The 24699-nt window shown below is 42.9% G+C and overlaps 1 protein-coding gene across 1 annotated transcript in view; it reads left to right on the forward strand.

Moving 5' to 3' along the window:
* Window positions 1–813: 813 nt before the first annotated feature.
* Window positions 814–24699, forward strand: part of APBB1IP (amyloid beta precursor protein binding family B member 1 interacting protein) — a gene marked incomplete at its 5' end in the record, with an annotated part of 121634 nt that continues 97748 nt past the window's right edge. The window contains 2 exons of the mRNA XM_082259916.1: window positions 814–885; window positions 7730–7814. Coding sequence (XP_082116042.1) covers window positions 814–885; window positions 7730–7814 — 157 coding nt within the window. The remainder of the gene's footprint in view (window positions 886–7729; window positions 7815–24699) is intronic.

Raw genomic sequence — 24699 nt, forward strand, 5'->3', positions numbered from 1 at the left:
CCCGCAGCCTGGCTTCCGCTGTGTCTAATCACAGCGGGAGCGCGAGACCGCATGCACATAATCACGTATATGAACGTGATTATGCCCAGCTGAGCCGCCCTGCCGCAGCAAAATCTGCGTGGGGCGGTCGGCAAGTGGTTAAAATGTCGTTAAAAATTTAGATTTTTTTTTTAGTTGCCGTGCCCGCAGAACCCTTCACCCACCCCCCATGGTTGTCGGGAAAAGGCCCTTGTCCCTATCAACATGGGGACAAGGTGCTTTGTGGTTGGGCCCATGCCATTTTTTTTTAATTTTGGCTTGGGGATGTCCCCTCCAAATCCATACCAGACCCAAAGGGACTTGTATGGACCTAGGGGGGGGGGGCCCCACGTTTTTTTCACAGCTTTGTTTTTGCCGGCAATTATTTTTTTTTCCACTCAGCTGTCAATGGGGATCCCCACTGATGACTCATCGGTTTTTAGGGATGTGGTGGCGGGCTTTCTGACCTACTCCCTAGTAACCAGCTATATACAGTGTATTTACAATGTGTTTAAACAGAAAAAAAATGTAAAATGCAAAATTCATGAAAACTGAAAGGAAAAAATGCATAAAAAAACAAGGGTTTAAAAACACAAAACGCACTGAAAAACCTGCCTGAAAAATGCATTAGCTGCATAGATGTGAACCTAGACTTACATTTTTATTTTTACCTGACCAAAAAAAATGTTTTTTTAGCCCTTTATATAGCACATATAGATGGCACGAGAAAAGAAAAAACACAATTTATTGAATTTAATACACATCATATGAACAAGCACATGCTTTCTCTTGCAGATGGAGCAAACCTGTGAAGAAATTGATGAAATGTTTAGTAATCTGCTGGGCGAGATGGACCTCTTAACACAGGTGAGTCATATAAATACAACATTTTATTTTTTTACTTAATACAAAAAAGCCACACGACTTGAAGACGGCCATTCAAAAGAAAATCCCTCATTTATTTTCCCTTCACATTACAAAACTTTCCAGACTGGATAAATATTGACAAAGTGGAGACATTTCAAAGGGAAAAAATTGGTCCATTCTGCCTCCACTCCAGATTGTGAGAGGAACAGTCGGTGTGACATCATTGCAGCTAACTGTAAGGAACAGCTGTATTTTTGTGCCGCCAAATGGAGATTTACTCTCAAGTCTATCCAAAATATTTCAAGGCCTAATCCAAAAAATGTCAACACATGCTGTTGCCTTTGTGAACAAGTGAAAGATTTGAAAACGAATTGTATTCTTGTTGCAAAAACTTGCCTGTTTCGAAAACTCTCTGATTTCAACACATGCTTAATAAAGAAGATGTGAAGAGGAAAGGCCTGGAGAGGACACGAGTGTGGTTTCCATGACGTAAACTGAAGTACCTCACATAGAGCTGGAAGAAATGATAGTTATGTGGCCATCACCTAGTCCTAGGCCACAGTCAACTGTCCTCTGTGACCATTGACTTCAGGTCTGTGCTGTTACATATAAAAATCAAATTTAAGCAGCGCTAGCATTAGTGACAATAATCATGTGAAATAAATAATCAATTTATCAACCATTTAAAATGCATATGTGAAATACCAAAGTGATTAAGTTAAAGTGCTCAAGTGCTAAAAGCTAATGAAAAAGTCCATCAAAATGCTGACACATGAATAGATGATATAAGTCCTTATTCGTGATCCAAAGTAAAGTGCTCAAGTGCTGGAATACATATAAGGTGCTTCAAAGTGATAGGTGCCCCTCTCGGTTCCCCACTCACCAAATTGCCATTATTTTTTATTACCTTTGGGTCTTTGAAAACGCTGTGGTGTACGGCAAAACGCGTTGACGTATTTCCGGTTACGGACAGGACGGAACGTCACTTCCGGTCAGGAACTTCCTGCTCGTGGAACGCACGCCGAGCGCTGCGAACACGAGATACTCTGTATATGGTTTCATGACCTTCCGTTTGTAAGTATTCTTTTGGCTTATGAGTGAATAAACTAGTTACAACTTACTTCACTATGTACGGCCTTTTTTCATTTATGGTTTGATGCGGAAGCGGATCCATATACTTACTCATATCGGAAGATCTATGGACAAATCTCTGTAAGATCCTGGCATCAAAGGGCTATTGTGCAATCTAATCTCAAGGCTTCTAAATAATGGCAATTTGGTGAGTGGGGAACCGAGAGGGGCACCTATCACTTTGAAGCACCTTATATGTATTCCAGCACTTGAGCACTTTACTTTGGATCACGAATAAGGACTTATATCATCTATTCATGTGTCAGCATTTTGATGGACTTTTTCATTAGCTTTTAGCACTTGAGCACTTTAACTTAATCACTTTGGTATTTCACATATACATTTTAAATGGTTGATAAATTGATTATTTATTTCACATGATTGTTGTCACTAATGCTAGCGCTGCTTAAATTTGATTTTTATATTTTCCTAAGATTTACTTAGTGTCGCAGCTGCTGCATATCTTTTTGCACTTTATTTATTTATTCTACACATCCATTTATTTATCAATTAGCGCGGGTATTAATTTAGTTTTCACTGTGGTGTTACATGCCTTGTGAAATAAGGAAAATGCTTTAAATGTAGTGACATTTTCGGATTATTCTTTTTTTCTTTGAAGGCTTAGGACCATTTAGACATTTCCAATACATTGCAGCGCATTTGTGTTTTTTCATTTGTCAACATGTGTGGCAGACAGTCAGTATCGCAGAAAAGTTTTATATTACATAAGACTAATAAAAAAAAAAAAAAGGATTTTTAATACAGAAATGTTGGCTTACTGAAAAGTATGTCCATGTACAGTATAGTATTTACTCAATACTTGGTCGGGCTCCCTTTACATAAATTATTGCAACAATGTGGCATGGCATGGAGGCGATCATACTGTGGCACTGCTGAGGTGTTATGGAAGCCCAGGTTGCTTTAACAGTGGCCTTCAGCTCATCTGCATTGTTTGGTCTGGTGTCTCTCATCTTCCTCTTGACAATACCCCACAGATTCTTTATGGGGTTTAGGTCAGGCGAGTTTGCTGGCCAATAAAGCACAGTGATATCATGATCATTAAACCAGCGATTGATACTTTTGGCAGTGTGGGCAGGTGCCTAGTCCTGTTGGAAAATGAAATCAGCATCTCCATAAAGCTGGTCAGTGGGGCAAAGCATTAAGTGCTTAATAATTTCCTGGTAGAGGGCTGCACTGACTTTGGACTTGATAAAACACAGTGGACCAACACCAGCAGATGACACGGCTCCCCAAATCATCACATTCTGTGGAAAATGTTGCATTTCATTTGAAAACCAAGGTCCCAGAGTCTGGAGAAAGAATGGAGAGGCACAGAATCCAAGTTGCATGAGGTCCAGTAAGAAGTTTCCATTGTCCGTGATGATTTGGGGAGCCATGTTATTTGTTGGTGTTGGTCCACTGCGTTTTATCACTGAAAGTGGCTGAAAGCCACTATCAAAGAAACCTGGGCCTCCATAACATCTCAGCAGTGCCATAGGCTGATCACCTCCATGCCACACCGCATTGATGCAGTAATTCATGCAAAAGGAGTCCAAGTATTGAGTGCATACTATACTGAACATGGACATACTTTTTAGTAAGCCAACATTTCTGTATTAAAAATTTTTTTTTGGTCTTATGTTATATTCTAATTTTCTGAGATACTGAATTTTGGGTTTTCACTAGCTGCAAGCCATATTTATCAAAATTAAAAGAAAGAAATGCTTGAAATATATCACTCTATGTGTAACACATCTATTTAACCGCTTGCCAACTGCCCACAGTATATTTACTGCGGCAGTCAGCCCCGGCCAGGCAGAGTGACGCAGGTCTACGTCGCTAGCCTGGGACCAGCTTTTGACCCAATAGCGGGCGAGCACGCGCCCGCTGAGGCGCGCGCACGCCCCGGCTCGTTCACAGAGGAGTCCGCGCGTGTGACCGGCGGAGCCGATGTCCGCCGGTCACACTACGATCGTCAGTAGAGCGGGAGAAAGGCGGGCGGCTTATGTAAACAAGCCGCCTGTCATTCTCCCCTGTGTAAAAATGGAGATCAGACGGTTCTACTATGTAGAACCGTTGATCTCTATTTTTACAATAGGAGACCTGTCCCATCACAGTTAGAAACACGCCCCTAGGACACACTTAACCCCTCCCTCTCCAATACAGTTAACCCCTTCCCTGCCAGTGTCATTTTTACAGTAACAGTGCATATGTATAGCACTGATTACTGCAGTAATGTCACTGGTACCCCCAAAAGTGTCAAAAATGTCTGTCAAGGGTCCAATCTGTCCGCCGCAATGTCGCAGTACCGTAAAAAAAATCACAGATCGCCGCCATTACTCGTTAAAAAAAAAAACACCAAAAATAACAAAAATCTTTCCCTTAGTTAGTAAACGCGATAATTTTTGCGCAAACCAATCAAAATACGCTTTTTGCGATTTTTTTTTACCAAACATATGTAGCATAAAACAAATTGGCCGAAAATGTTAAAAAATGTGGATTTTTACATTTTTTTGGGGGGAATTTCATATAAAAAAAGTGAAAAATATTGTTATTTTTGCAAAATTTACACTCTTTTTTTGTTTATAGCGCATGATCAAAAAATCGCACAGGTGATCAGATACCACCAAAAGAAAGCTCTGTTTGTGGGGAAAAAAAGGACATGAAATTCGTTTAGGTACAGCATCGCACGACCGCGCAATTGTCCATTAAAAATCACGCAGTAAAAAATCGCAAAAAAAACCCTGGTCAGGAAGGGGGTAAAATTTTCCGTGGCTTAAGTGGTTAAAATATATGAGTTTCACTTTTCGAATCAAATTACTGAAATTAATTAACTTGTTGATATTCTAAATTTAAGAGATGCACCTATGTGTGTATAGGAGATTTAGGTGACTTTGAATGTGGCATGATTGTTGGTGCCAGATGGACTGGTCTGAGTATTTCAAAAAACCTCTGATCTACTGGGATTTTCATGCACAACCATCTCTCGGGTTTACAGAGAATGATCCGAAAATATCCAGTGAGCTGCAGTTGTGTGCAGAAAAAAGGCTTTCTTGATGTCAGAGGTCAGAGGAGAATGGGCAGACTGGTTCCAAATTATAGAAAGGCAATATGAACTCAAACAACCACTTGTTACAACCAAGGTATGCCGAATACCGTCTCTGAATGCACATCACATCGAACCTTGAAGCAGATGAGGTACAGTAGCAGAAGACACACCGGGTGCTACTCATGTCAGCTAAGAACAGGAAACTGAGGCTACAATTCACACAGGCTCATCAAAATTGGACATTAGGAAGATTGGGAAAACCTTGCCTGGTCTGATGAGTCTTGATTTCAGCTGCGACATTCAGATGGTAGCGTCAGAACCTTTTGGCGCAAACAACATGAAGCATGGATCCATCCTCTCTTGTATCAAATGGTTCAAGCTGGTGGTGTAATGATGTGGGGAATATTTTCTAGGCACTTTAGTAACAATTGATCATCGTTTACGCCACGGCCTACCTGAGTATTGTTGCTGACCATGTCCATCCCTTTATGACTGCAGTGTATCCATCTTCTGATGGCTCCTTCCAGTGGGATAATGCACCATGTCACAAAGCTCAAATTGTCTCACCACTGGTTTCTTCAACATGACAATGAGGTCACTGTACTCCAATGGCCTCCACAGTCACCAGATCTAAATCCAATAGAGCACCTTTGGGTTGTGGTGTAACGTGAGATTTGCATCATGGATGTGCAGCTGACAAATCTGCAGCACCTGTGTGATGCTATCATGTCACTATGGACCAAAATCTCTGAGGAATGTTTTCCAACACCTTGTTGAATCTATGCCATGAAAAATGAAGACAGTTCTGAAGGCGAAAGGAGGTCCAACTTGGAACAAGCAAGGTGTACCTAATAAAGTGTCCAGCGAGTGTATATACAGTATATAAAATCCAGATGTGTTGGATACACTCACAGGTCTTGATACCGGAGCTAGTACAAATTAGAAATGTTTATCGCAGCAACGGTTCAATGGCATGCTGGCCATCTTTCTTAAAACACAATTCCCTCCCCAGATCCTGGGGAGGGAATTGTGTTTTAAGAAAGACAGCGGGCATGCTATTGAAACGTTGATGCAAGAAACATTGCTATATAATATAAAGATTGAAATTGCGATACAAAAAACATTGACCATTAGGTGAATAGGTGGGTAATTCAATTTTTTATTACAGTTTTTTTCTTGTTTTGCTGTGTTTTTCTTCTTCCTCCTTTTTTAAATGTTGACAAAATTGTATTCGTATTTAGTTTGTTTAGCTGCCTACAGACTTCCAACAAGCTTACTTGCATATTTGTGTCTACAGAGGAAAGGGGAACATTGTGACGTTAGACACCTACAAACATGAACATTTCTGAAGTTGAACATTAACCCCTTCAGCTTCGGAAAGGTTTTACCCCAAAATACAATTGATGTCCCTTTTTTCCCACAAACAGAGCTTTCTTTTGGTGGTATTTGATCACCTCTGCGGTCTTTAGATTTTGCGCTATAAACAAAAAAAGAGCGACGATTTAAAAAAAATCAAATTTTTTAATCAGTTTAGGCCAATTTGTATTCTGCTACATATTTTGGTAAATAAAATCACAAAAAGCGTATTTTAATTGGTTTGCGCAAAAGTTATAGCATTTACATACTAGGGGATAGATTTTTGGACTTTATTTTTTTTTGTTTTTATTAGTAATGGTGGCGATCAGCGACTTTTAGCGGGACTGCGACTTTGCGGCGGACAGATCGGACCCCTAGCTGACATTTTTGACACTTTTTGGGGACCAGTGACATTAATACAGTAATCAGTGCTAAATAATATGCACTGTTACTGTATAAATGACACTAGCAGGGAAGGGGTTAACACTGGGGGTGATTAAAGGGGTTAATGTCTGTCTAACTCTGCTTACTGACTGTGGGGTGGGGGGGGGGGGAGCTCTGTGACAGGCAGACAGAGATCGGGGTTTCAGCTGAAACTCCTGACCTCTCTCTGCCTGTGTGACAGAAGTCTCGCCTGCTTTGTTTACATAAGCAGGCAGGTCTTCTGTCAGTTTCTCTGACAATCACGGGAGGCCGGCAGTGATCTTCGCTGCTCCTTTCGCGGGCTGCATCCCGCTGTGTCTAATGACAGCGGGAGTGTGGCTCCGGCAGCATGCGGCGCCGAGACCGCGTGCACGAAATCACGTAGATCTGCGTGATTTTGCACAGCCGATCCACCCTGCCACAGTAAATCTGTGTGGGGCGGTCGGCAAGTGGTTAACGAGTAGATTAACTAAAGGCAAATAGACTGTGCATTGTGCAAGTGCAGTTGCTGCTCCAGAGCCTAGTAAATGGGGGGGGGGGGGGCGCTCTGCTGACTTCCATCATCCAATCAGGTGCAAGCAAAATGCTGTTTTTCTATTTTCCTTGCATGTGATTGGGTGTACTTTGTAAAGTGACACTTTATCTCATTTACCATGCTCTGGAGCAACTGCATTGGAAGAGTGCAACTGCACTTGCAAAGTGCACAGTCTAATTGCCATTAGTAAATCAACCCAAAAGGACAAACATTGCATAGTGTCTGTACGCACACTTGGTTTAGAGGATCACTTTGAATGCTCAGAACAGAGTTCAGACTAGCAACATTTCAGAGTATTGTGGAATATTTAAAGAATGATACATATAACCTTCTATTTTTTTTGATTGCAGAGTTTGGCTGTAGAAAGCCCTCCACCCCCGACAACCACCAAGGCTGGAACAGATGGAAATGTTTTATTTGGTTTTAAAGATTTTGGTAAGTATTAGTTAGTAACTAGTTACCAATTACACTACATCATGCTGGTAAACACATATTGAGCCCAATAAGATGGATGTATTATGTTATAAAGGATTATGTTTATACCTACAAATTGTTCACATTTTCTGTAATGTATTTTCAGGTCTTCATATAAATCCAGAGCCATAATTGGGCTCAAACAGGCACAGAGTATCAAAAAGTGATGGCACCTTAAGCCTTGTACACACGATCAGATTATCGAACGATCTTTCGTCCGTTGTTTGTTGCATGCTAGTCTCATATGGAAAGTGAAGAGATTACTTTCATAAGAAAATTCCCGTATGACAGAATTCAACTTCAGAAGTGATGTCATGTGTTGAATTGTTTTGTATGTGTTCTTTAGTTTCCGCGCATTGCAAGTCTTGCTCTTACGATTTTTTTCGGACGAAAACTGTACTAATTAAATGAAAATCGGACGCTGTGTTGACGTACGATAAAAATTTTATAGCCTGCACATTCAGCTTTGTCGACCAAAAATTCGTAACCGGCTGTCGTAAGCACTATACTTAAGGCCCGCACACACGTGCAGATTGTCGGCCGAAAAGATTCGGCCGACGACCGATCGACCGATTTTCGGCTTGTTAGTATGATGCTTCCGACAGCCGACAGCGCACTTTCGGCCGAACAGAATCTGTCGTGCAAGCATTAAAATTTTTGTATGCCGACACCAGAACGGCTGATTGTTCGCCAGTCAGTACAGATTTCGGCCGACAGACAGCAGATTTGCAAGACTGAGCATGCTCAGAAAAGAAAAAAGACAAGGAAAGTTAACCATCACATGACATCACCTCTGCAGTCGGCTGTTGTTGGCCGACATAATTCGTGTGCAGTCTTTTGCACTTTTCAACAGACAAGACAGCCCACGGACAAAAGACGGCCGATCGTTCGGCTGACGATCGGGATTAACAATCTGAAAATCGGCAGATCGTTTGACGGACAAAATTTTACTTCCGATTTTCGTATCGTGTGTACGGGCCTTAAGTGTGTGCTTGTATGGTGACTTCTGCTCACCCCAGTATTAGTCACAGACTGGTGTGTCTGTGCAGTACTGGTCAGCCCTGCAGCACAGTTTAGCAGACATAGGGATGCTCCACTGTGCAGTCTGCATTCACTGGATGTCTGGGGGCCATCATTGAGAGAGCAACACATAAAACATGAGTGTCAACATCGGAGCCCTGAAGGTAAAAAATATGTGTGCATGATATCAACAATGCATGTTTAATAAAAGAGGGCTTTTTTGACATCTCAGAAGTATATCTACCTAAAAGTAAAAATGATAAACTTTTATTGTAACTGCCAAAAACTTGCTTTAATCAGGAGCCTGTGCAAGATACAAATATAGGAGCTGTCACTGCTGACTTCAGAGCTGTCATTCTGATTTTGATGTGACTACTTCATAATTACCTGACCTGGAACTAGCATGCTGTAAATAAAGCCTGGAAAGTCTGAATTCCTGTTCTGCATGTTTGTTCCAAGTCAGTGACTCATTGGTCGATTTATTAAAGGTAGAGATTGCTAAATTAGCAAAATAAATTTCAATGTATTGAAAACAAAGCTGTGTTCACTTTAATTATCCAATCACGTGAAAGCAAAATCCTGCTCTTTTTTTTTTTTATACCTTGCACATGATGGGGTATTCAAAGTGAACACTACGTTCCCTTATTTATAAAAATAAATTAACATTTTTTACTCCTTTAGAAATTCAACTTAACTGTTATTAAAGGCAAGGTTAGGATTACAGCCTGAACCTTTGTGTTTAAAAGTAATTTAGCAATTGGATGTTCCCAGTATTATATCTTTAGAAATCCCCATAAAAATGTTCCCTTTTCTTAAAGAAGAACTAAAAGCAAAACTCTTTTATCCATTTCAGATAACATAAGGGGGGATTTTAACCCCTGTCCATTTTTTGCCATTGTCCCTTTACTTCCTGATCCATTGCCAAAAGAGGTAGTGGGAGGAAATCCCTGGTTGATACCAGAACTAGTGTCCCTATGGGAAGATTTCCACTCTACTCTCTGGGACAACTCAGGACTTTACAAAATAAACGTAATCAGGGCCGCTGTTAGAAATCATGGGGCCCCCTACAGCCTACCTGATGGGGCCCCCTCTGATCCCACCCTTGGCCCTGCCCTCTGCCTCACCCCTAGCCCCGCCCTCTGCCCCACCACTGGTCCCTCCCTTGACTCCACCTGTTCAGTTTGTGTTTGCATGCACCATACAATGGACAAGGGTGGAATTGTGATGGCTCTATGGGTGACCATTTGTAAATCTGCTCTGGAAAAAAATAAAAAGATGCAGTCCTTTTCCATAGTTTTTTCTATCCTGAACGGACATAGCACTAGGTGTAAACCTAAATAGTGCTTTCAATTAGGTCCACAAGAAAAACTGACAGGCGGCCCTAACTGGAAAGCTTGGAAAGTTCTAAACCTCTTCACGCCGGACGCACGCATCAATACAGCCTCTTGGCGGGTGGACCAGAATGTACACATTGCTGTGCGAAAAGTGTGCGCCCTGTGCGCTCCCTGGACAGTTATTGGCGATTAACCACTTTACCACTAGAGCATTTTGCTGTCTTACGTCTGGGCCACTTTTTGCGATTCAGCGCTGTGCGACTTTAACTGACAATTGCGCGGTTGTGCGATGCCATACCCAAACGAAATTTACGTCCCTTTTTTCCCACAAACAGAGCTTTCTTTTGGTGGTATTTGATCACCTGTGCGATTTTTACTTTTTGCGCTATAAACAAAAAAAGAGCGTAAATTTTGAAAAAACAATATTTTTCAAATTTTTTTATATGAAATTCCCCCCCAAAAAATGTAAAAATCAAAATTTTTTTTAAATTTTTGGCCAATTTGTTTTCTGCTACCTATGTTTGGTAAAAAAATTCACAATAAGGGTATTTTGATTGGTTTGCGCAAAAGTTATTGCGTTTACTAACAAAGGGAAAGATTTCTGTCATTTTTGGTGGTTTTTTTTAACGCATAATGGCGGCGATCTGCGATTTTTTTTTTTGCGGGACTGCGACATTGCGGCGGACAGATCGGACCCTTGACTGACATTTTTGACACTTTTGGGGGTACCAGTGACATTACTGCAGTAATCAGTGCTATATATATGCACTGTTACTGTAAAAATGACACTGGCAGGGAAGGGGTTAATTTTATTGGAGAGGAAGGGGTTAATGTATGCCTGGTGCTTACTGACGTGTGGGGGGGGGAGGTGACTGAGTGACACAAGGACAGATCCAGGGTTCAGCTATGCTGAACCCTGCAATCTGACCCTGCCTGTCACTTGGGAGATCCGCCCGCTTGTGTTTACACAAGCAGGCGGATCGCCACACTAGATCCCCGACTCCCGCTGTGACTGAATACAGCGGGCGCGCGCGCCGCCAAGAAAGGGGAGTGTCTGACGACTTGGTACTACGTCGTCAGATGATAACGAGCCACTTTGCTGCAGTAGTACTACGGTACTCAGACGGCAAGTGGTTAAAGGAAAGCTCCTAATCTCTACTTGCGATTGGGAGCTTTCCGATCATGTGTCCGCCAATCATGGTCAGGAACACTGCCCCACCCCAGCATCAGAAACCTCTTAAAAAGCTTGGAGACACTGGCATTAAGGGGTTAAAGAGGAGTGGTTGGGGCAGTAAAAATTCACAGCCCCTCCCCCCAAAACACAAATGTAAAGTATACTCTTACTGTGTCTTCTGAACATCAGCATTAGGATATATACACAGTACAGCAGGCTCACAGCACATCACATTGCAGTTCATTGCTGACTTTTTCATGGCTGTACTGGGCTGCAGCCTGTAGCACTTAGTACAGCTATAATTGAACAAAGTCAGCAATGAACTGCCATGTGATGCGCTGTGACAGAGCCAGGGGAGGGCTGGCAGCCTTAGGCCTGAGGGGCAAGTCCAGTCAAGTGGCCCATTGAACCACCAAATTGAAGAGTCAGGGGGACACATCCTCAGCTCTGAGGGTTTTTAAGCTGGGACAGTGGGACCTGTAGTCCTTCACTGGTTGGGGGAGCGGGGGTGTGTGACTGTAAGGGTAATCCCAAAACTCACGGGTTTCAGTAACATTTTGACTGTTGAAGCCAGATTGAAAATTATATTTATTTAGACAAACATGTAGATAAAAAGACATGTTTGGAGAGCAAGTCAATCACATTACATTCTGTTGGCTTAATGAACATTGCTCTACCTGACTTAGGGTTTCTAATACACTTTTATACAGTAAAGTGGGTGGAACCTAGCTATCTAATTTCTTTTGAAGTCCCATCTGGTTACATTTTGGAGTCTTTTGGTATGCGGACGGCCATTCACATAGATGTGTGACTTCCAGTTTCGTTCCTTGAACAAATCTTTAAAGACTTGAGATAGCAATCTTGCAAATGAAGGGCTGAACACAACAGCTGCTCTAAAATATGACTTCTCACACAATATATATCCAATATATCTGCTTAATCACAAATCCATGCCCGATAATCATAAGTAAATATTTGATAAACAAAATGGCTGCTTCCCTTTTCCTCATCAGTGACACATCCTGAGCTCTGAGGGGTTCATGTTGGGACCTGTAGTCCTTCCCTTTTGGGGGGTTGCATCCCCAAAAGTGAAGGACTACTAGTCCCAGCATGAACCCATGAGTCCTTCACTTTTTTTTTGGGGGGGGGGGGTGACACATCCTGAGCTATGAGGGGTTCATGCTGGGACCTGTAGTCCTTCACTTTTAGGGGGTCACAGCCCCTAAAAGTGGCTGAAATAGTAGCAATGGTACACCACATTGAAATGCAGAGTTTAAAATCAGTGCAGAAACACAGTATGGGGCTAACAGTGGCAAAGAAAATGTTCCTGTGTCTGTGGTGTCACCAAAAGAAAAAAAAAGTCCCTGTGTCAGTGGTCTCACTGAAGAAAAAAAGTCCCAGTGTCAGTTGTTTTACTGGAAAAAAAAAGTCCCTGTGTCAGTGGTCTCACTGCAAAAAAGAATGCCACTGTGTCTGTGATGTCAGTGTGATTGGCATCTATTGCTGGCTTACATGCACAGAATTTCAGCCGTTTTCAGACTGAATGATTATTAATCGTTCAAATGCGAATTGTCCACTAACTGATAGAATAAACTTGTTTTTTATGAACGTTTCCATGTTCGTAGTGATCATTTGATAACGATAAAAATATATAAGGTAGAATATTCTTTTTGTTTCGATTAGAACATACATGTATACATGTTAGTTGAAACGGTAAAAGTGTATGCTTCGTATCCATCGACATTAGCCGGGCCCATGGTCGAAATTGACGGTAAAGTTGGGTTCACTAAAGGCACGAATGTCGAAACGACCATTTTCGGCTGAAATTCTGTGCGTGTATGGCCAGCATAAGTCAGTGGAATGGAGGAGGAGGAGGGGAGCTGTGCTCTGAGGTTTACATGGAACTAAAGGGCTCTAGGGTGCTTTAAGGGAGAAAGGGGGGCTGGAAGAATGTGTATGAGAGGCAGTGGGGGGAAATATCTTAAAAATACTGACCCTCTGTGCTGCAGCCCTTTGCGCTGCACGTGTTTGCAGGGCAGTTGTAGTCCAGGCCCATTCATGGTCTTATGCAATTTAAGTTTTGCCATGTGTACAGCTCTAAGAGATTGCAGCTGGGTGTTTGGGGGTGGTAAAACCATGGCTCAGCCACTTGCTTTTACCTCTCCCCAGCTGACTGTGTGAGTGAGCCCTAAGGCCTTGTTTACACTTGTGATTGGGTGGGGGTAAAAACAGGCGGTTGAGTCATGGTTTTATTGCCCCAACCTGTCACATTCAATGGGCAGTATAGCCTGCTGAATGCAACTTCTTTTAGTGCAGCCCCTGATCAGTGTATTCTGACAGCGCAGGGTTCTGCTGTCAGAATACAATGTCCTAGCGGGGATTCCGCCATCAACCCCCTTTGCCTGTCAGTGGTAATGTGATCTGAGCTTGTGCATGCGCAGCAGTTCAGACCATATTTACAGTCCACTCTGTGTGCCGCTGTGATGTGACTCCCGTGTGCATGCATGGGAGTGGTGTCACCGTGGCCTGGCCATTTAAGCTTATGAAGACAAATGGAAACGCTAGGGAGCTATATTTGCAGGCAAGTTTGTCATATACTAGTATGCAGTGCACACCAGTGCATTATGAAGTCAACATGCAACATGTATTTTGTATTATTTTTATGGGGACTTTGCTACCACTTTAAGAGCCGGTTCACATAGGGGCGACCCGACTTGCCGGGGCGACCTGTGAAGTCGCGGTGCACAGCGCTCACAGCGCGCACCACGACCTCGGAGCGACATGCACGGACTTCATATAATTGAAGTCAATGCAGGTCGCTCCAGGTCGCCCCAAAGTAGTACAGGACCCTTTTTCTAAGTCGGAGCGACTTGTGTCGCTCCTATTAGAACGGATCCTGTGCTAATCTATGGAAGGCGACCCACCGCGACTTGTCAGGCGACCAGGTCGCCTGACAAGTCGCCCCAGTGTGAACCGGCTCTAAAAGACTGCATAGAATGTATTTAGGCTGCAGGGAAGTTGGAAGAATTGAAAAGTGGACAGGGATGGAAAAGGTTATTTGGACTCTTGTGGAATGCCTAGATCTGACTCCTGAGCCTGCATGATGGGTGTAATCCTGCTTTGTGTGAGAAGACAAGACAAGAACAAGAAGACAAGATAGACAAGAACAGCAGAAAGGATAAATAGAAGGGAGGGATTGGTGTAAGAGTGTTTAATTTACTGCAGGACTGTATCAGTATTTGGGAAGGAGAAGAGATGTGTAGAGGGAGGGGAAGTGAGGTGGAGGGGTTAAATGTGCGATATAGCAGAACTGATAAGTGAAAGTAACTTGCCAGGGAGGAATGCAGAGTGGCCCAGAACTACATGAAGGAGGAGATGGATGGGTGCAGTCAGAAAGGAGATAAGGACGAGTTGGTGTGCCTCCAGGAGTTGGGGAAACCAGACTTTGTGCAGAGGGAGATGAGTCACTCCTTTCAGTGAGGCAGGAGAATCGGTGTTCGGCTGAAGCTCCCTAGGCGCGGAGGAGGAGGAGGAAGATTCTCCTCCGCTCTGAATGCTGCCTCGCATTCCTCCTCCAGAACATGACATCACTGGTTGCTAGACGCCGGGCGTCAGGCAATTCTAGCAACCAAGTGCAGAGGATACAGACCAGCAGTAGAACAACCAGGTCTTGGCCAGCCGGGTCACTCTGCAATAAAGCAGCTGCTGCAGTAGTGGCCTTTTCTGGGGGCATCAGACCGGCCCAGGGGGAAATTGCCACCCTGCCCCCCGGCGCAGCCCGCCCCTGGACAGAGCTATAGATCGCCTGCTGTACTCTGTGTATATCCTAATGCTGATGTTCAGAAGACACACTGAGGATTCTGTGGACTGTATCTGAATACTAGTGTCACTCACTGTGTGATGCTGCCATGCTGCTGCCTCCGCAGCTGGGTCTAGTGCTGCTGCTTCTCCCTGTCACTGTCAGCAGCCTCCACTCGGTCTCTGCATCTGTCCTGATAGAGCGGGACATGTACATAAAATCACTCCACCAGAGCAGGCAGCTGACTGACTGACCGGAACTAGATCTTAGCAGAGCAGGTTGCAGCATAGGGAATGTTCTTACGCCCCGAAAAAGATTAAAAAGTCCCTGCAATGCTGCGACCTCCTGGGCCCCACAGCTGATCTGATGGGCCCCAGAAAAATGTGTTTATACACCCCCAAAGCATGTAAGAGTGAGGAGGGTGTATTTTAGTAAGCCCTATTCCCTATTTCTTTATTTGGCAGACACTAACTACAAAGCTTTCGGGGCCCCTGATGGGGCCGGGCCCGGTACAACAGGGCCGGTTGTACTGCCCTATCAGCGGCCCTGACTGTAATCAAAACAAATAGAGAGGACAAATCTCCCTAGAAGAGACAGCAATAAAAACCTGACGGGTGTTCTAATCCCTCTCCATCCTATCCAGAATTTTAAAAACGTTTTGCCTTTAGTTATACTCTAAAGGGCTAGGTTTCTGAATTTGGTTGTTAATCAAGGTTAATAGCTCATGTTAAGGTTTAGGCCCCTTTCACACAGGCGGACCATTTAGATCCGCCTGTCAGTTTTTTTGGCGGAACTGAACGGTCACCCCATGCATCTCTATGGGGCATCGGATGTCAGCTGAGACATGTCTGCTGACATCCGATCTGATCCGATCCGTCAAATCTGGACGGATGGAAACCCTATTTTCCATCCGTCCAGCGGATCAGATGGGATCGGATAAGAACGGACAGGCGGTCCATTCCCATCCGATTCCCCCATAGAGATGCATGGGGACCTAACAGCTGTGTCTCCGCACACAGCACGGAGAAAAGCTGTCGTCCGCCTGCTCAAGGGGGGATCAGCGGATCGATCCTCGCTGAGAAAAACCGAGTCCGCCTTAAGGACTCCAAGTGTGAAAGGGCCCTAAAGGGTGCAAGAGTGATGTATCAGGCCCCTTTCACACAAGGCAGACTACGCTGCTGATCCCTGCTGAGCAAGCGAATAACTGGTCTGTGCCTGCTCCACTTATGCAGAGTGGACACAGACACAGCCCATTCTCCTCTATTGGTGGTCGGATGTAAACAGGCTGCCTGTCTGTTTACATCCGACTGTCTATCCACTAGACAGAAGGGGAACGGATCCCCATCTGTCTGTTTTTAGCAGTTTAGATCAGATTGGATGTAAGCAGCTGTAAACGAACACCCACTGCTCCAAGGAGGTGAATGGAGAGTCTGATCGAGTCTGCCTGAAAAACAGGCAGATGGATCCCATTGGACCGCTAGTGTGAAAGGGGCCTTCGTTTTTTGGGTATCATTACCTTTTAGCTGAGCTAACTATAAAGAGAACAAGACTTATCAAGGGTGGGATAATGTGGTTACATAAAGTCATAATGTAGAAGTAGTTTATACCTCATATGTATACACAAAAAAAGATTTGCCTTTAGTTCTACTTTAAAGAGTATTTTTTATACTAGGATAATAATCAATTTTATAGGCAATTTTTATAAAGTCTTTATAATTGTACCAACTGTGTGGTTTTATGTCCAGTGCTAAAGTTTCCTATTCTTCAAGAATTATTGTGTAGAAACATGGAATTCTGTGTTTATACAAACAATGTTGGGTAACTCTAGACTTCAGTTCTGCTGCACCAGTTTTTCGGCTACTATTCCTGTAAGTTTTGGTTTATAAAACTGTACTTAAGCATCCCAAGGCACTTATGAATTAGGTTATGGAGTAGAGTTGGTTGCCTAACAGGAGGATAAATCAGAAAAATCACTATAACACCACATCTCAAGCAAAGGTCATACCAGCTAGGACTAGGTGGTAACAAGAGGTGAGCCTCAGGCAGCACACGTAAAATATAACTAAAGTATAACTAAGGCAAAACGTTTGAGTGGAGAAGGATTAGAACACTTGTCGGTTTTTACTGCTGTCTGTGCCCCCATTAATGAGATTAACCCTCTCTATATGTCCTGTTTACCATTATCAATAAAGTAAAAGAAAATCCCACATTTTGGGTTGTCCCCAGAGAAGTAATAGAGGGGAACTCTTCCAATAGCGACACTAAATCAAAAATGTGAGAGCTATCAACGCAATTACCTGTGCAAAGGGAAATGCAAAAAAGTGTATATATATATATATATATATATATATATTGTGAGGGATTAGCTCGGTGGTAGGCGTGGATGACCCCTTTGGGGGTGCGTTTTCACAGAGAGATAGCCGATTAGAGGTTGAAAACAAGACTGATTTATTCATGCAATTTACTTAACACAATTGCAAGCATCAAAACAGCCAAAATAAAATAAAAGACAAAATAAATCCTTGCCTCTGTGGGCGGCTACCTTCTCACGCTGGAACCTACCTAAGAAGTCTTTCCAACCTACTGTTGGGCCGACACTGCTGATCCTACAGCAGACACTCAAATGTCCATTTGTTTGCTTTTCACACAGCACAAACATTGTCCATTGAACATGTCCCTTTGGTTTCTTTCACACAGCACATGTTCATTTATAACAGGATCCTTTACTCTTCACACTCTTCACATGGAACACTTTGTCTTCTCACCTTTGAGACGTCTTCACTCGTGGTTACCCTCCTTAGCTTCACATCGCTGTAGGGGGTCTTCTCCCATGCTCACCAGCTTGTCGGGAGGCACACATCCGACTGTCCCCCTCTCCCAGCCCACACGGCGACAGGCGGCAGCAGTCCTTCTCCCATGCCCACACGGCTTCGGGAGGTATACGTATGTCTGTCCTCCTCTCCCAGCCTACACGGCGACAGGAGGCAGCACTCAATAGATTTTCTCTGGACAAATTATAGAGTCCTTGATCTCCTCATTCTGAACAGCTGAATGGTTTTCAACTTCCTGCTGGCTCTCTCTGCAGCCAACACCCTATAGTATCAGTGAACTTTCAAAGCAGGTGGGAATGTGTCTCCTCTCAGTGACTACATTCCCAGATTTACCTGACTTCCTGTCACATACCCCCCCCTCTTGTTTCAACCCTAGGGTTGGGACACATATTTCCAGGCACGCATGTGTCAGGCACTGCTGACTCACTGATAAGCCTCCTATTATCCTCAAGCTTCCGGATGAAACTGTTTTGTCATCTTCATTGACAGATTTCTCATAAATGCCACACAGTTTGTCTCTCATCTCATATACACATTCTTCAACTGCATTTTTGGCATCATTTTGCTCCTTCTCGTTTCTGTCATCTTCATTGACAGCTTTCTCATAAATGTCAGACAGCTTGTCTCTCATAACCGTCTGTCCAATCCACCATGGAGGACCGTGATCCATAGGCAACTCAATTGGGCTAGTCTTAATGTCTTCAACATTCTTAAGACGCCTCTCTCTGCAATCCATAAATGTTTTCCACAAAACTTTGAGAACCTTTGCTTCACTAAGCTTTGTTCCAAGTAGGGACTCTTGACATCCCTCTGTGACTTGAGTTGCCTCTCCATACATCTGTACACAATCATTGACTTTTTGTTGTAAAAGGGAATGATCTTCCTTCTTGAGCTTTGCTTGCTCTAAGATGCTGTGCAGAGGATTTTCCAATTGAGACAACAGGCTGTCACACATTTCTTCAAAGTGACCCCTGTTCCTTTTCCCAGAGATATCAATATCATTCACCAAACATTTCATATTCATAGGCAGATCGGAAGCATTTGCACTCATCAACTTCTTAAACTTTTCGCCCTCCTGAGCGAGTCGCAGTAAAGGCCTACTATTTGATTTGATATTCAGTTTATATTTCTTGCCAAACTCTTCACAGAAGTAGTCAACCAGAACATCATCAACTTTCCTTACACCAACATAGGGGTTAAAGGCAACAACACAGTTGAACCCAGCGATCTGGGTGGTATCCATTATAGACCTCCTCTCTGCATCAGTGAAGAAGCATGGAACTGCAACACATTCTTTTACAGGTTTCTTCAATGCACTTTCTGCTGAACTATTTGACCGCTCAAGGTCACCTAGTTCTTTTTCTCTATCTGAATTCCACATGGAATGCATCTCAAGATCACGATCAAACTTCTGCCACCCGTCTTTCACCAGTTCCATTTTGGAAACACTCCCTGAAAGGCACTTATTCATTTGCTTCACGTTTTCACCAACAGCCTTAGTTTTCCCCACTAGGTTTTCAGCCTGAACTGAGAAATCATCACATTTCTTACTCAGCTCCTTTGTTTGCTGAAGCTCTAATGATACATTTTCCAATGCTTGAAGTTTTTGAAGGAACGGTTTATTCCAAAGGGGTGATTCAAGCCACATGTCATCACATTTCTGAGGCTCACTCAGGACAGACCCCAAAACACTGATCCTTTTAAAAACTGCATCAGGCACACTATCCCCTCTTTGGGACAGATCCTCTGTTGCCTGGAATTCCTCTTCCAGTTCCTGCAACGGAATCTTCATCTCTTCTACTTGCTGTTCTAAGGCTCGCTTAGACTTTTCTAGCTCCTGAACGCTTTTCACAATATCATCCTTGGAGCTGACCAATTCTTCCATTTCTGTACACAGCTGTTTAACACTTTCTAGTTCAGCCTTACACTCTAGAGCTTCCTCCAAAGAGCGAGCCAAGAACAGGGCTTTGCTCTCGTTATCACGCACCTCCGTTTCCGCACGTGCGCGTTCTTCTGCATATTTTGCAGACACAGTCTTCTCTTCACCAAGCATCTGATCAAACTTCTTTTTCACATCTTCAACACACTGTAATGAACCAACGCTTTCTTCCATGCGTTTTTTCATATCCGCTATCTGAGCTTGCAATGTTGCGACTTGCTCTGATAGGTTTTTCTTTTCTTCCGCCTCCTCTTTTAATTGTTCCAGGAAGCCATTTTTCTCATCTTCCATTTGTTTGAGCTTTTTGCTAAAACTCAGCCTTTGACACCTCTCTTCCTGTAAGAGTTCCTGCGTGTCTTGCAGCTGCGATTCCAAGATAGAAAAATCTTCCGCAATTTCTCTAGATTTGCTGTCTGCTTGAGAAAGCTGATTTGTAACATTGTCCAACTCAACCTGCAGTCGGTTTGCCTTCTCTGACAGCTTAGCACACAATCGGTCACCTTCTGACACCTTGACTTGCGATTCCAGAAGCTGTGCCTCTACTTTTTCCCTCTTATGTTCACAATCTCCTTTTCCCTGCATAAGAGCTTTCACCTCATTGGCTAGCTTCTGGGAATGAGACTGTAATTCTGCCACACAGGCTTCTTTCTCCTTTAACTGCTGCTGGACACGTTGGGCTTCATCTTTCCAACTTTCACAGTCCGCACGCCATTCATCTACCACATTGCTCAAAGTAGTGAGCTCATACACAGTACTCAGTAATTTAGCCTCTCTTTCACTTTTCTCTTTGTCGCTGAGAGACAATGTCGCTTTCAGAGCGACATTCTGTTCCTGCGACTCCTGCAGGTCTATTTTTGTAACTTCCAAACACTGAAGACTTTTTTCCAGCTGATTACGCAACTCCAACATATCAGCCATACTTTGCTTCTGCAAAGTCTGAATTTCACTTTCCTTTTCCATGAGGATGGTATCTTTCTCCATTATAGTCTCTCTGCGTTTTTGCAACTCGACCAAAAGAAGAGCAGTGGATTCTTCCCACTGTAACACATGAGACTTGAGTAGTTCATTCATTTCCTGCAAGTTTCTATGCTCCATTTTAAGCAATTCCAAGGCTTGTTCCTTTTCTTCCATTTTCCGTTGCAAGGCATCCAACTCAGCCCTGCACACATACTCGGTTTCCTCCAAACCGATGGCCTCCATTGGCTGCTGGCGTCTCTGTTTCCAGCCTGCCATGCTCTCTTGATGAGCCTTTTGTTGAGCTGCAAAGCTCCGTTGTTTCAGCATCTCCCCCATTTTGGGTTTACTTTTCATCTGAGCACACTGCGTCTCCATAGCAGTTTCATCAGTGTTGCTAGGGACAACACCCTTCCTCTTTAGTAGACTCTCTTTAGGCATGGATGGGGCTGGTTCAGACGGTAACATCCCCTCCATCCATAGAATCCGGTCTCTCATTTCATCTATCTTTGCATTCTTCAGGCGTTTTGAACGCCCCATCTTCAATAACTCCACAAACAAATTTTTCACAGTCCAGCAAAAATTTTTCAGACCACTGTCTCTTTAACACATGTAGTTTTTCTCTCTCTCTTGCAAGATCTCTTTTCCTGCACACACAGTTTGTGCAGTCACTTGCACCAGACACAACAAAGTTCATCAAATAATTTTGAGACCGCTGTCTCTTTAAAACACTTTTTTTTTTTCTGTCAGGATCTTCTCTCCTGCACACATAGATTGTGCAATCTCATGCACCAGATAAAGTTCATCAAACATTTGCACTTCCTTGCAGGGATCTCTGCTTATGCCCACTGCATACCTCCACCATATGTGAGGGATTAGCTCGGTGGTAGGCGTGGATGACCCCTTTGGGGGTGCGTTTTCACAGAGAGATAGCCGATTAGAGGTTGAAAACAAGACTGATTTATTCATGCAATTTACTTAACACAATTGCAAGCATCAAAACAGCCAAAATAAAATAAAAGACAAAATAAATCCTTGCCTCTGTGGGCGGCTACCTTCTCACGCTGGAACCTACCTAAGAAGTCTTTCCAACCTACTGTTGGGCCGACACTGCTGATCCTACAGCAGACACTCAAATGTCCATTTGTTTGCTTTTCACACAGCACAAACATTGTCCATTGAACATGTCCCTTTGGTTTCTTTCACACAGCACATGTTCATTTATAACAGGATCCTTTACTCTTCACACTCTTCACATGGAACACTTTGTCTTCTCACCTTTGAGACGTCTTCACTCGTGGTTACCCTCCTTAGCTTCACATCGCTGTAGGGGGTCTTCTCCCATGCTCACCAGCTTGTCGGGAGGCACACATCCGACTGTCCCCCTCTCCCAGCCCACACGGCGACAGGCGGCAGCAGTCCTTCTCCCATGCCCACACGGCTTCGGGAGGTATACGTATGTCTGTCCTCCTCTCCCAGCCTACACGGCGACAGGAGGCAGCACTCAATAGATTTTCTCTGGACAAATTATAGAGTCCTTGATCTCCTCATTCTGAACAGCTGAATGGTTTTCAACTTCCTGCTGGCTCTCTCTGCAGCCAACACCCTATAGTATCAGTGAACTTTCAAAGCAGGTGGGAATGTGTCTCCTCTCAGTGACTACATTCCCAGATTTACCTGACTTCCTGTCACAATATATATATATATATATATAAAAGGTCTAACCATCCAATAAATCAAATACCAATGTCTGGCTGCTAACACCAAATGTGTTTCCACTCCACAATGAATCATAATAAGACAACCAAAATGTGCTGCACCAAACAATTAATATAAATCACATATTCAAAAATGAAAATATATGAATATTCAAAGTGATATAGAGATTAACCCCATACTTCAAGTGATATACAAAATATACATAAATAAATCACGTGAGAATATAAATTATTAAATAAAGTCCCAGTGACAAAAAATGAATCCAATGTCATACATCTTTGTGAAAATACACAGATGAACGTTCTCCCTGATCCACCACCACAGAGATATTAAACAATACAGAGAGCATTCGATTCTTTTGTTATTATCTCTCCTATGCCTGGGGTTTGCCACGAGGAAAGTGAAGCTTGGCCCTGGAATAAATGTTCTTTCTCCATTAGGACCTTTCCATCCATCCATTAACCCTTGAGGGGTAATGCTGTATCTGACCCATTGGTGACTCTTGGGCCAGATAGGGAGGTGAGAGGCTTTAATATCTAGGTGGAGGTGGATCAAGGAGCACGTTCATTTGTGTACTTTCACAGAGGTGTATGACATTGGATTCATTTTTTGTCACTGGGACTTTATTTAATCATTTATATTCTCCTGTGATTTATTTATGTATATTTTGTATATCACTTAATGTATGGGGTTAATCTCTATATCACTTTGAATATTCATATATTTTCACTTTTGAATATGTAATTTATATTCATTGTCTGGCGAAGCACATTTTGGTTGTCTCAATAGAGACACTAGTACTGTTAACCTGGGGGTCTCCAAGGAATTCCTAAATTTGCAGGGATTTCCTCTTACTTCCTGTTTGGTTATTGGACAGGAAGTAAAGGTAAAGCTCCCCAGTGCGACACAGATGGAGAAAAAAAATCTGACAGGGGTATTAACCTCCCTGGCGGTTAACCTCCATGATTCTTTCCGATTTTACGTGCTGAAAGCAGTACCATTATTTTGCATGTAATGCTTAAGAATGAGCTGCCCAAACCAACTATTTACATATGATTTTTTTTTTACTGTGCATTCTTTTTTTATAACATCTCGGGTATGATAATTTCTGAAACACAAAATCATAAATTATAATATAATAAATAACTATAAATAAGTTAAAGTATGTATGTATACATATATACAGTATATATATATATATATATATATATATATATATATATAATATATGTATACGTGTGTATATATATATATATATATATATATATACTGTGTGTGTGTGTATATATATATATATATATATATATATATATATATATATATATACATAAAAAGTACAGTAAAACTGCAGGAAAGGGCACTGGGGGGCAAATTAATGTGAATTTATTTTATTTTGCAATGTATCAGTGTGTTTGGGTGTTTTATTTTTTGAATTTGCCACCGTGAGCATCACGTCGCAGGAGACGGAAGCCAGGGCACACAGAGCATCGGGAGAAAGATCCACCCTCACACACCGCCGGGATACATCGCTGGATCCCGGGGACAAGGTGAGTACCCTCTCTTACAGGATCCAGTGATCTTCCTAGCAGTACCCCGACTGTGGCTCAGTTACCGCTTTTGGCACTGAAATTTAACCCCGAGCCACACTCGGGAATACCGCTAGGAAGGTTAATCCTCGATTACTCTATCCAAAAAAAAAAAAGTTTTGCCTATAGTTCTCCTTTAATGGTTGAGTCATAATGCAGACATTGAACAAGACATCCAGGCAAGGTCAGGGTAGGTGAAGTTCAAGGGAAGTCAGACAGAAAGGGTCAGCAACCAAAGTAAACACAACATACTTCTTAGCTTGTCGATGAGAGTATGTTGTGTTTACTTTGGTTTCTGACCCTTCCTGTCTGACTTCCCTTGAACTTCACCTACCCTGACCTTGCCTGGATGCCTTGCCCACCAGAGCACTGTAGTTCCCATCTCTTCTCCATTCCTTCAAATTGCTTGATGGATCTTGAATGAGAAACACACCCCTTGTAAGGATCTCTTCCTGAAAACAACCTAAATATCTCACCTTCTTACATCCAG

The sequence above is a fragment of the Pelophylax lessonae genome, assembly GCF_965119305.1.
Source record: "Pelophylax lessonae genome assembly, chromosome: 5".
NCBI classification, from domain to species: Eukaryota; Metazoa; Chordata; class Amphibia; order Anura; family Ranidae; genus Pelophylax; species Pelophylax lessonae.